General features: G+C 45.3%; 1 protein-coding gene across 2 annotated transcripts; it reads right to left on the bottom strand.

Moving 5' to 3' along the window:
• Nucleotides 1-1,618: 1,618 nt before the first annotated feature.
• POMGNT2 (protein O-linked mannose N-acetylglucosaminyltransferase 2 (beta 1,4-)) lies at nt 1,619-12,458 on the bottom strand. 2 transcript variants are annotated; one of them, XM_005423960.2, is made up of 2 exons: nt 12,260-12,458; nt 1,619-3,935 (listed from the first exon to the last, which is right to left on the bottom strand). In XM_005423960.2, the coding sequence occupies exon 2, from the start codon at nt 3,841-3,843 to the stop codon at nt 2,107-2,109; it is 1,737 nt and encodes a 578-aa protein (XP_005424017.1). In that variant the 5' UTR covers nt 3,844-3,935; nt 12,260-12,458; the 3' UTR covers nt 1,619-2,106. The 2 variants fall into 2 exon arrangements, with proteins under 2 accessions (XP_005424017.1, XP_005424015.1); XM_005423958.1 differs by lacking the exon at nt 12,260-12,458 and adding an exon at nt 11,990-12,205.
• Nucleotides 12,459-13,376: the final 918 nt, after the last annotated feature.

The raw sequence follows: 13,376 nt of genomic DNA on the forward strand, positions 1-13,376 counted from the left end.
GTCTGCAGACTCATTCACTACCATAGGATACCAACAATACCACCTTTGCAAGAGCCAGCAGGATGGCCACTGGCCACAGGGCTTCAGTTTGAATGGATGTGGGGATGCAGGACTGCTGCAAAACCCTTTTGTGAATGGGAGCTCATCTGCCAGCAAGTTCCTGGGGAGCCACAGGTCCTGGATGCTTCCCTGAGCAGCTTGCTTTCACTGCCAGCTTTTAGGAAATCTCTCTCACCTCAGCTCTGACATATATGGTGTGGAATGTGCAGCCACATGGAGACTTTGGGGCACAGCTCAAACACTCACTTCAGCAAGAAGCCCATTTTCTCCCAAGAAAACAACAATGGGAATATTCCTGTGCCCCTTTAAAATATCAAGGCAAAAACCATTAGTTGACAAGGTTACAATTGCAAAGCAAATGCAGACTTTGGGACTCATGTTCTGTTTCTTCCCCTCCATTAAATCATAAACATGTTTGAAAACAAAGCAAGACATAATGAAAATGAATTTACAGAAGCGGCACTTGCCCAAAGGTCCGATGTTGTGCTGTGTTTTGCTCATTTTTCAATCCTTCTGTTTCTTGTCCAAATTTATACATCCATTTGTAGTCCCCCTCTCTTTAGAACCCATATTTATAATCCTGCCTTGAGATGCTCATCTATCAACCCAGAAAGCAAGACATTTATCCTATTCTTCAAATGTTCATCCAGACCTTGGGAGGAAGGTGTGGACTGGGAGGGAAAGGAGAAGAAAGCACTTTTCTTTTTGCTTCAACACTGGTTATAAACTATAGAGGATGCTAATATCTGTCAGGGAAACATCTCACACTCCTGCCCCTTTCCTTTTCCCCTCCTCAAGAACTGCACTTGTGACTCAGAGCCATTTTTCAAAGACAGTGCCATTTAGGGTCTCCAGCTAAAGCAGATGTGAGCAAGATCAGGTCCAAAGTAGTCAGTGTCTTACCGTGCCATGAAGCCAGATTCTGATCTCAGGGAAAACAAATTTAAGTCTAAACTAAACTACTCCGCCCCCGGAGTAACAGAGGCGTGAGTGTCATCAGCCTGATCCCTGCCACGTTCTGTGGCCAGCCCAATTCCCTGGCACACCCACCTGTTTCCTGCCTGACTCTGCTTCCTTCCACCAACATCCAGGAACACCTGTGCGCAGAAAGCTTCCCCTTGCCACCACCTGCCTATTCCCCAGCAAAGCATGTACCTATCAGTAGCTATTATCAACTGATTATTCTGATTAAACACACACAAAAGAAAAAAAAAAGGATTTTCTTGAGCAGATTGCTACAAATGCAATCTCTTCCCTATCAGCTCTCCCAAATCACCCCACTCCTTTCTCACACACCTGTATGTAACTCACAAAATGAAAACTCTTAAAACACAGTAAATTATTTCATCTACTCCATCCCTTCTACCTCTTACCTGTTACTACAACCTTTTGCAATAGGGGTGGATTAAAATCTGATTTTAAACATGAAGCTGTAGTCTGTAGTCATTCTCTTCAGTCAAAATACAAACAGAGGAAGCTACAGATGCACATTTTATCACAGCAATGGACAAATCTATCACAGTAATGCTTCTGACAAATAATAAAAGGCAAAAAAGTATTGAGGAGGTTTATAGCAGTTTAATGAAGGCTCTCGTACAAAATCTTGAACTCAAAGTTACAGTCAAGAGTTACGGAAAAATAAAACTCACAGTGAAAAAGCAGATGAGAATTGCCCACTTAGCCATGGAATTAACTGCACTTTAACGCTGTGCTTAAATAGTCACCACACAACAGGAACAAATTTAAATCACGACCAAGGTACACACAATTCACTTCCATTCTGTTTTCAATTACATGTATTCAGCATGTAATTTAACCTCTGGAAGTTACTCTGAAGAACACAGGTTTCTCTTTTTTTTTTTTTTTTCCCAAACACTCACTGGAAATAAATACCATTGTAAGAATACATGTGCAGCGCAATAAAATGGACACTTAGGCACTGGTACAGTCTAGTCCTCTTCAGCCCTCTACAAACTACAAGACGAGAAGTTTTAAACCACAGATGGAGTGGAGAGCAGGTTAGAGCTGTACAGGTAGTGCAGTGGGTTATGTACTACACAAGAGCACATCTGCAAAAGGTCCCAGAAGGTTTTTGTTGAAGATGCAGCGTATCCACACCAGGTATATCGTGAAGGGCTTAATGTTTTCTGAGAAGGTGTGATTCTGATGGGACAATATATAAGGCATGTAAGTGTTTTCCCCTTGCTCTTGTATCCACACTTCGTATTTTACTTCTCTGACCTTGAGATACCTCAGATTCCAGGGGATCTGCCAGGACACAGCAAGTTTAGCTTCACTCGTGCCCTGGACAGAGGCCTGGCACTTGGCATCCCTCACTTTGCCAGGGTAGAGGCTACCAGACCACTTCTGCTTCCTGGGTCCGGGCTTGGACTTCACAGTCTGCCTAATGACGTGTATGAGAGACGGGATGTTGACCTTTGTGTCCTGGTAGGCACGGAACATCCACTCGGGGTTGCGGCAGCAGAGGTGCTGCGGCACCTCCGTGCTCTTAATGATGCGCTCCTGCTCAGCCTTGTCCAGGTGAGCGATCCCACCCTGATCCCAGGGTCTGTCTGGGTAGGTCACGGTGTCTTCCCTGGCCGTGTTCTGCCAGGCAATGTAGTGCAGGTCCATGCCAGGAAGGGTTGCCAGGGTTTTGTAGGGGGTGTAGTGCTCGGGGTTGATAGCATATGGGAAGAGCTCCACCACGGTGGCCCCTCTTGGCAGGAAGAGCGACATGACTAATTGGGCCCCATGCATGCTGACCAGCATGGATGCATTGCTGATCAACCGGACGATGTCAGAAAACGAATGCTCCTCCAGAGAGACGGAAATGGTTTTCATCTGAAACTCCTGAGCAAGAGCCAGGATTAGTTCTGCCTCATTTAGGATAAGTCTGTTGATTGTCCGACTGAACACTACGATGTACTCCTCACTGGAGCTTTCCTCCAAGCTGATGTTCAGTTTCTGCATCATGAATTTGGTGAACTGCCTGATCTCATTACCAGAAACCAAGATGTTAGCCTTTGGCCCTTGTGGCTGGACAAATCCGTACTGGTACCAGGTGGTGATTTTGGATAGTCCCACATAGGATTTGGTAAAGCAGAGGAGCCTGCCCAGGGATTTAAGCTCCTCCCTGAGGAGCGGCTGCTTGTTACTCAGTAACTTGTAGAGGTCAAAGTGAACACCTTCACTCCACCCTTCCATGAAGAAGAGTCGTGCCTCCAGATCCAAATCGGAGAATTGCTGCATGGTGTAATAGATGGGGAGGAGGTCGTCATGAAAGACGTGCATCAGGTTGTCTGGGTTGAACCTGTTGGCAATCAGTGCCACATCAGGAACGAAGACCGGCTTTGGCATAAACTTCAGCGCAGCAGCTGGCAGCTCCACAAAGTTGAAGTACTGGGTGTTGTGGTCTTCCACAGAGGAGAGGTCGAGCAGAGCCGGCTGGAACCTCCGGGAGCCCAGGTTGGGCAGCATGACGGAGGAATTGCTGTGGAAGTAGACAAACTCCTCAGCCTCGGTGGAGTAGCAGAGGGACTCGAAGCGGCAGATGCGGTCGGTGTGCATCCTGCCAGTGCACACCATCCTGGTACCGTTCTCCACCAGGGCCTGCAGAGCTGCATGGTAGTCAACCTGAGCCTCAGAAAGCTCCTGAGACTGGCGCATGAGGACCAGCTCCTCCTCCACCATGGCGGCATGATCGCACAGTTTGATGTACTTCCACAGCACGGCAGCGAGGATGGACACGAGCAGGGCATTGAACACAGCTGCTATGTTCATTCTGTACTCAGATCCTAGCAGGATGGCAGGTGGGGAATGCAATGGAGAGGGAACACATCATTAACACTCTTGGACATGGTGAGGGCAAAGACCTGTGGAAAATAAAACACGAGAGGAACCTTTAAACATCAGGTTTACAGCTCCACCACAAATCATATTTTATGGACTATTCAAGAGAGTTTAGGCTTCTTTCAGTAATTTTTTCCCCTTCCAGGGAATGAGGGGAAAGAAGAAAAAAGTGACAAAGCTCTCCCCAGAATTGTAAAAAAATATAAAGCAAATAGAACTGGGAGCTGCTCTACTGGGAGGAAGGCTCCTCTCTCATTTTCATTTCTATGCTTTTGAAGAAGAGAATGTAAAAGACTAAGGATGAGCTCTATGAAGATCTGCTAGAAAGAAAAGTACATTCTCTGTGACTCTGGATCACTCTGCCTTTTGCAGACCACTCCCACAGTGAGAGGAAACAGAGCAGTGCAATCACCTGCAGAGCACTCAGCCCCAGCTCCTCCTCCCGCTCTGCACGGCTGAGAGCACTCAGGGTGCCCTCACCTTCACTGTAGCAATAGCTCCAGGAGTACTGCCAGCACAGATTTTGCTACACTCCAGTGTGCAATGTGAACTAGTGAACATCACATTCAATTTCATTTTATCCAGGGGTGGGGGAAGGACTCGCAGGTCTATGGACTGCCCTGAGGGAGAATCCCGAGTCACTGGGGTGTTGCTCTGGCTGCAATCCAGGATCAAAGGCTAGGAACTGCCATCGTCTTCCAAAAGAAATATTGGCATGGAAGAGAGGAGAGCTCTGCTCTTTGTGAGAAGAACTGATGTGTCATTAAAGCAATCAGACCTTCATTTAGTGAGAGTCTGGCTTGCACAGCACAGTCAGCCCTTATACAAATGATAAGCTAATGCACTTGAAGAGTTTCACTGCTGGCATTTTCCCATTCCAACCTGAGAACCTTTTCTGTGCTGCTCCAAAGCCTCCCTGATTCTTTTTCTGTTAGAGCCTGCCACCGTTTTCCTTCTATGCAGAAACACTACTGGCTTATACCAGAGTATTGATTATAACTTCAACTGTGAACTTCAATTGAGATATTGATTCACCTACAGAATTTATGGGCTTCAATTTTCATTATGCATCAAGATTCACTGCTAGCCAGGCTGTAAATAATTGCATCCATGACTCATGGGGACCTTCAGAAAGAGAAATTTCTGATTACTATTTACCTCACTAGATTGTTTCTAGCTGCCATTTTTAAAGCTAGCAATTTTCAATTTCTTTTGGTGCAAGTTTACCGTGACAGAAAAAAAGAAATGTCTCAAGCACATGTTCTGACATCCCAAGCATCCTTTAGCATTTTAACCAAGAGACACTTCTTATATGGCAATGTGGAGGAAGTTAGCCAGACATACTTGGGACCAAAGCAAACACCTCCTCTACTGCCAAAGGAGTTACTTTGAAAAGAGCTACTGCAACTTAAAAGCTTGATCCTGCAACTTGGAATTGAATGGAGAATCATGGAGCTCAATGAAGGGATTCCTATACCTCATGAGATCCCAACAGCCTGGGGGAATCTATCTTAGGAAGAACTGAAGGTACTGAGAGTCCGAATAATGCAAAAGAAATGAGTGCTAGCGGTGAGCCACACAAACTCAAGAGGTGATCTGTGGGGATCTGAGCAACAAATTCACTTCCATTTCTAGCTACTCAAATGAAAGAGAAATGAAGTTCACCTCCTTTGGCAAATGGTCTGAAAACCTGCTTCATTTAGAAACTCCCTAAAAGCAAGCAGCAAATTAAAAATGTGTTGTTTTGATTTCAACCATGGGAAAAGGGAAAGGGACCTAGAGTGGTCATCTGATTATCAGGGTAGGATCAATTCTCCATAAACCATACCCCAAAGATGCTTCTCCATCTCATTCTTAGTACTCATTCATCTCTTCAGCCAGCCTCTGTTGAGAGAGGCATGAAGGACTGTGATGAACTCTTTTCTAACACTTCGCCTTTGTTTCCACCACAGCAATTTAAACTGGGTCTCGTCCCAGGTGCCACAGATAGCCTGCACAGAAAAATGATGGCTGTCACATCACATCTCAATCTGCCTCCTCTGTCAACAGGGGTGACTGCTGCTCCTCATGGCTGTGCAACTCTCAATCATGGCTATTCCATGGACAGCCTGGAATAGAAACCCACTGGGGACAGCAGTACATCACTCGGGTTTTGCTAATGCAATCAAATCAGTTTTCAGGAAGAGAAAATTTTGATGCAGACAGATCCTGAATTATTTTATTGGTACCAACTTTCAAAGCTTTATTTTACTTCTTCACTGTCTTTGAAAAATGTCTAATGGTATCACCCAATTCTGTACATAACCTCTCCACTACAAACCTCTCATTTTGTAAGCACAGCTTGATAATCAGTTCATGGAGGAGACCTTTAACAAGCAAGTACTCTCCTGCAAGCACACTCTTAAAGGAAGGCCAGCCCGCAGGCATTATGAAATTTAACTTCTGTGGGTCAGAAGAACAAAGCACATACAAGTTCAACGGAGTCAATGCAAGTTGCAACAACTTGGCAGAGGAAGGAAAACCACATGGCTTCTTTATTACTCCATTATGGCAAGGTGAGTGTGTATGTGTGGGCGTTTCAAAGCCATGAGAAGCCCACAGTCCATAAAAACACCACTGATGCCACCTGCATTTTATGGGCATTTTGGTGGTGGGGAGCTCTGCTGACCATTAAAACCCCTTGAGCCAAACAGGTCTCCTTGAAAACGGCCTGTTCAAATGTTTCACCCCTGAGTGATTTGTTCTCTCCCCTCCAGCCCCAAGGGAAGGGCATATGACGCACTTCAGAGATGCAGCCTGATGGATGCAGCCAATGTTCAGAGGTTAGCAATTTTCATTTCAGACTCTGCCACGGCCATACCTGGTAAGTGGCTAGGAATGAACTCAGCTTTTTAGCAAAAATCACCTGCAAGACCCTCTTCTACCTCCTCTCTCTTGCAGCTCTTTCACTCCCCTGCACTTAGCTGAAGTGGTGTATGTGCTTTAGCTAACCAGGTGTCAGGAATATATGTTAAATGTTAGCAGTGCTAAAGTAATCCATCTTCATTTCTGGTCCTCGTTGCCAGTTCCTAAATCCTGGTTCATGCTGCCTGGGAGAAAGCTGCTTTTGATGGAAGTGAACAACGGGATGTGGACAGGAAGGGGTGTTGCAGGCAGAAATGAAAGAATTTCACAGGTACTCAGAGAACTGTCTTAATTCTTTGCCTGTTTTCCCACATTTTATCATCCACTTTTTTTTCAATCTGACACCTTCAGTGAAAACAGACCTTCAGGAACTATAATTTTGGTCCCTCAGGGAACGATAGAGCATAAATAGTAACAAACACTGTTTGCTTTTACATACCCAAGAGAGGCTGCACCGAGGGACTAAAAGCAAGCAACCACTCTGCATGTCCCCTGGTTCCTCAGTACCCCAAGCTGAGATCAGTCATAAAGTGCTGTCAGCAGCAATAGACCTGGGATAAGAAACTTTCCCAGGAGGCAGAAGGTAACACTGAAAAAGGTGAAAGCATTTAGTTTTCTACCTGAAGAGAGCTGCTTCACAATAAAAGAAACTTTCATTACTAAATCTCCCTCACTAAATGGGTCTAGAGCTGCCACTCCCACGGTGTCATCAGAGAACATCCTAAGAACTGAAAGGCACTTGCAAAAGTGGCAGGCCAGACACACTGCTACTTTTCTTAAGAGCAGAGTGCTCTGTGCTGCTTCTTTCTACACAGAGGGCAGTCCCTAGGCCAGTCACCCCCCCCAAGCTGCCCAGAGACTCCCTCCTTCCCATCCCTACCACATTCATCCACCCTATTGCTTCCCAGTGACACTGGGATACCCAGGGCTCTGCTCCACATGAGGAATATGCCCCAGTTACCAAAGAAATCGATTGGACTGACATTTTTTCACTCTCTGCTTTGAAATGCTAAAGCACCATCCTCCAGCACCAGGAGACACAGCAAGTGATAGAGCAGAGCCAAGGCAGAAGAGACATGCATGTAAAAGCTGCACAGAGCTTCTCGCTGCCAGGCTGCCAGAGGGCAATGGTGTCCTACAGGAGTGCATGGGACGTGCCACTGAGGACTCTGAGAGGAGTGGGCTGCAGGGGAGCAGCAAGAGTGAGAGAGGCAGGTAGAAGAGGCAGATTTCTCTGGCAGTGATGCTGACAGAGCAGGAGGCAGCAGTCTTAGAGCCAGACAAGGGGAGTTCAACAAAAGCACCGGTGTGGGGGCAGCTCCAGACTGTGCAGTGGAATTAAGAGCACATCCTGAGGCTTGCAGCTCAGCCACAATGGATGCTGCTCCAGCAGCTAAGAGCCTGTGGGAGGCACTCTATTTTTGGTCAGCTCATCTTTACTCTTTTTCCAAGAGTTCACAGGCATGAAAAGCTTACCCCATTTTCTTCCTCCACCCCCATTCACTTAGCAAAAGCATCACAGTTTCATTCTCACAGCTCAGCTACTTCTCCTCTAACTAGCACTGGCTGCTGGTGAGCAGGTAAAGTCTTCAGGAATATTCATCTGGTTTGCTCAGCAGGCACTTCTGGCAGAGCCCTCCAGTGTCTTGCAGATCCATAACACTCTCATGCAAGTTTGGACACAGCAGCACCTTCTGCCTGTTAGCTACAGGTTATCTGATGTATTAAACATCCTCAGGAAGTGGGAAGGACACAGGAAGCATAGATGGAGACACTGTTCTCCATCTCCTGTTAACATGCCTAGGAGATCAGAGTGGGTGGGATGAGAGAGGAATTTCCACTAATAGGCAGTTGGCATGAAGAACTGTTTGGATTCATTTAGGAGATGAATTCTGTTGTTCTTTTTTTAATTGTGAAGCTACAGTAGGATGAATCACTAAAGCTATTAATATGATGGACAGTGTTCCAAATCTCCTCTCCATTTTAAAAAGTGCAATCTAGGTAAGAAATAGGGAGAAAAGCTACAAAATCCACATTTAAAAAATCCCAACTACAAAAAAGACAAGCATACATTACTAAGACCCCCAAAGGGAAAAAGCCAAGAGCTTGATTAGGGAGAACAAGGGTGAACAGGGTAACCAGCACACCTGAAGAGAGGTCACCGATTCCTGCAGGTATTAACAAAATGAGAAGTGCTGGGTTTGTCTATTTAGGCTTTGATGAACTTTTGTTACCAACTGCCCAACATTTTCCAGGCCAATGTTCAGCTTCCCATAGCTACAGCAGGCTAAAAAGCCTCATCAAATGGAAAACCAAAAAGCATGAAGGAGACACATTTCCAGAGAGCATCACCCCTCTGTGCACAGAGGAAATGCTTCCTCATGAAGGCCAACTTGGCTTTGGTCCAGCTCCTGTGCACAGCCTGCCAGTGGTGGCAGGGTGTCCAAACAGAACCATCTCCACAGTTCCCAGAAATGCAACACAACTGGAAGTGGACTGGGGCTGCTCATGCCACAGGATAGCAAAGGAGTCAGGGCAGAGTTGCAGGAAATGGGCTTCTTGTTAGGGTAACACAGTGGGAGGGCAGGTGCAGATATTCCCTCCTCGAGGACATTTTCCCCATCAGCTCTCCCTACCCCTGGATCAATCTCTTGCTAGACTGGCTTTCCAGGACCAGTACAGGAAAAGAAAAGCATGCAAACATGGCATTTTGCACTCCCCCTGCAAAATGTCTTCTGTTCTTTCTCCCATCCCTGATGGAAGAGGCTTAGCTAAGGATTCAGTGTATGCAACACATGCAGTTTTAAATACCTACTTCATTTAGGCTCAAAGCACAAGTTGCTAGAAGGCAACTTTCCCAATTGGAAAGAGGGGGAGTTGGGATTCGGCAGCCAAGAATTTGCCTTTATTCTCATCTCTGTCACAGATTCCCACAGAACTACAAGCAAGTCAATCCCCACAGCCCAAAAAGCTGTTATCATCTTATTCACTCTATTTATTTAATGAGATACATATATCTTTCACAGTACATAGCACATTAAAGAAAGGATGGTACACTGAATGATTGATATACTGGAACATTTTCTTTGTAAAAAGCAGCCAACTGTAGAAGTGCTGACTTTTTAAACAGGAAAAGAGCAGATTCTTGTAGAAGGAGTAAGCCCAGCAGTTAAAGATAAAAATATCATTATTGAAGCCTGATACAAAGAGGGGACATGAAAAACAAGAATATCTTGACTATGTAGTCTCACGAAGAATTTTAAAAATAGAACTTTGTTCAGAAAAAAAATCAAAATATAACAATATATTTTAAAAACCCATCTTATAAAAACCTTATCTATAGATAGTTGCAATCAAAATTAGGTCCATCTTCAGTTTTTATGGTTCAATGTAAGTGAAGAATAGAAAGCAAAACTGTAAATCTTTCTATACAAGACTACAACCAAGGAGACTGAGGCTCTGTGCAATAGTCCCTACTGCAAAAGTACCTTCCATATGAACAGGAGAAGACTGGTGGCTACAGGACACCTCCCAGCTGCACTCATGGATAGAAAACCTAAGTTTGCTTCCATTTAAATTCCAAGTCTGTGAGAGCTGGGACAGGAAGAGATCTAACCTGACTTTCCCAACGACTAGCAGCCATTAATTTAATATTTGCTGATACTCCTGTCTTGACCTACAAAATAACAGGTTAAAAGAAATTCCAACACTAAGCAGTCAATGCATAGAAACAAGCCACAAAGCTGAGCTAAAAGTATTAATCTAAAAAAAAAGTACTTCTTGGGTTTTTAAGATCTGCATTTCCAAGTTCTCCATCCACAATGGACTATGAAATTCTTTCCCCATACAAAATCCCAAATCTCAAGAAAATTGCCCTAAAAAAGATGCATTTTTGATAAACAAGCTTGAGGCGAGATATGTAAGGAAAATGAGCTAAAAATGTGAAGAAAAAGAAAAAAAAAAAGGTATTTCTCTCAGTCCCTCAAGTCTTGTTCACCTTCTGAGAGTCCCAAGCCTAAAGATGAAAACCCAAGCTACTCAAAATAACCATGGCTAGACAGAGGCGAAAGCTTAACAGGCAGAGTTCATTCCAGTTGATCTCTGTTGACCCGAGTATCCCACTGAAACCTATCTGGTTACATTGTCATTAACAGCCCTGTCACTTGAGTAAAAAAATCTCTCCTTTGGCCTGGTCTCTTGCTTTTAGTCTGCAAACAAGATACCTCTGTCAGAACAAAAAGTGTCAAGAGAGGAGCAGGTTTACCTTACTTCAGTGGTCCGCCTAAAGCAAAGGCGGAGTGGGGTTGGCTGAAGGGAAAATTTACCAATGCTGCAAAACTGAATGAAAAAGAATATGATGTGAAATCCCAAAGTACTGAAGAAGACAATCTTCAGCCACTCCAACTGTGCCTCTGGGCTTTAGCTGCCATTTGTTACTCTCTGTATTTTATCTGTCCTTTCATTCTGTGCTGTCCAGCAGGCAGAGTAGCTGTGTTATTTGGGAACTGGGACTGTGCTTAGCAGCACCCACAGCCTGAGCTCTCCCCGCTTTCCAACAGCACGGTGCCCAGGACCGCTCCTGGGTGCTGCAAATCCTAAGCAGGAGCCAAAATTGTTCGGAGCACAGCACAGCCAATAAGAACAGTGACAATCCCTCCTTGGTTACCACAAGCTCCACATTAGCATGTTTTTAAGGGAAGGTAAAAAAAAAAAAAAAAAGTAATCCCATAGCAGCACGTGTCGGGCAAGAAATACATTTCTGCAAACCTATAGGATTTAGTCCATATCAGAGATGTTTTCCCCGTGAGACTTTTGTTTAAAAATGATAAAGCAAACCCCCAGTCAAACAAAGAGGGACTACAAAGATGTGGGATTACAAATTAGCTACTGACTCCCTTCCCACACACAGAGGAGGGATTCAGTGTGAACTTGCATGAGGGGGGAGCGAGGAGATACCATGGAAAACATGCCAACCTCCCCCCTCTCCTCAGTACACTGCAACCAGGACTGCCAACAGAACTGAATTCAGAGCCGTATGTGATCAGCACAGCAAACACAGCACAGTTACAATGACACCCAGCAAAGAAATACAGTAATTCAGAGCATCTGCAACCTTTTCAGTCTTGGAAGTACTGTCACTGGCAGATCAGCGTTTCAGCACATGCATGCATACCTGGTGATGCTAAATAACAGGAAATGCTATCCGGTGCCTCTCTTTCACAGGAGAAAGAAAAAAGAAGACACCTTAAAGCTACGCTTTGCAGGGGAACGAGCACTCTCCAGTCCTCTTCTTTCCTCACCACCACAAAGAAAAAGCAAAAATCCCACCTAAGAGCCGTCGGCACCGTGACCCGCGCACCATCGGCAGCCCGAGCTACCTTTCTCCCCCAGGTCTGAGCATGCTCTGTGTGCCGGCAGTGTCCTATCGCTCCAGCTGGCTCACCTCAATTTGTTAGCCTCCCAGAGGTCAGCCTTGCATGCAGGATGATTTGCTGCAGTATTCCTGCAAATCCCCGACGGGCGGCCACACTGAAACAAACACCATCGCGCTGTTCCACGGAGCTGAGCGTGTCTTGGGAGACGGGCGGCAAGCTGCTCTGGGGAGAGGGGACACATGCATTTTAGAAATCCTGCTTTTGAGGATCATTAACGCCACTGCCACTCCGAACACTTCACACAAAAGAAGAAAACAATAGGAGAGAAAGGAAAAATTGCCCCTTGCTTGAAGACGTGAAAGCATTTCGTCGTGCTTTCTAGTAATTCCCTTGGCACCAGGAAAGCAATTTCCCAGCTGTGACGGTCAGCAAATGGCTTAGAATTGAACAGGGCTGTGATTGCCCTCCTTCAGAGATCCAGGGAATAGTATTTTCATACTAAAGTTATTTTTTATGGTGGAAACAAGTAATTCCTGAGCACAAAGGCACAGAAATTATCCAGGAGCTTATAAGAGAACCTCCTAATGCACACAAGCTCACGGAGGTGAGTGCCTTACACAAACCTTCACAGCAGAGCTTGAACCTGTGGGGGCTGAGCAGCTTCATGAAGATGGCAAACCAGATAGAACTGACTGGGAACACTTCCATTTCTTATCCCACAATGGGATCCACATGCAGATCATAGCCCTCCAAAAGGCTCATGGCATGAAGTCACACCATTAAACACAGGAGTGAGACCCCAGCCCTGCAGGGACACTCCTGCAGGCAGACCACAAGCAAACACAGGAGGCTCTGCAAACCTATTGATAGCATACATGCAGGACACATCTTGTTCAATATCTGCCTGTGAGGATTTTCCCTTTGAGACCTAACTGGTAAAATAAGAAGGATGAAAAAGAAGAAAAGTTCTCTAACACCTCCTCCCACATGCTCAAGGTGCACTTCAAACTACAGCAAGAGCATATGCCTGTCCTGAGAGGATCTCAGAGAGACACTGCTCAGTCACATCTGCCTGGGGGTAATAAATAACAGAAAAGAGCAAAGAGAAGCGAGCCCATCCAGTGCCCTCAGCCTGTCCTATTGGGACTAAGGAAATCCAAAGTCACCCTTCACTTTTTAAGACCA

This window comes from Geospiza fortis, unplaced genomic scaffold, assembly GCF_000277835.1.
Source record: "Geospiza fortis unplaced genomic scaffold, GeoFor_1.0 scaffold346, whole genome shotgun sequence".
Taxonomy (NCBI): domain Eukaryota; kingdom Metazoa; phylum Chordata; class Aves; order Passeriformes; family Thraupidae; genus Geospiza; species Geospiza fortis.

What these genes read in the sequence shown, in the direction of transcription:
- POMGNT2 (XM_005423960.2), bottom strand. Translation starts at nt 3,843, where the DNA reads ATGAACATAGCAGCTGTGTTCAATGCCCTGCTCGTGTCCATCCTCGCT.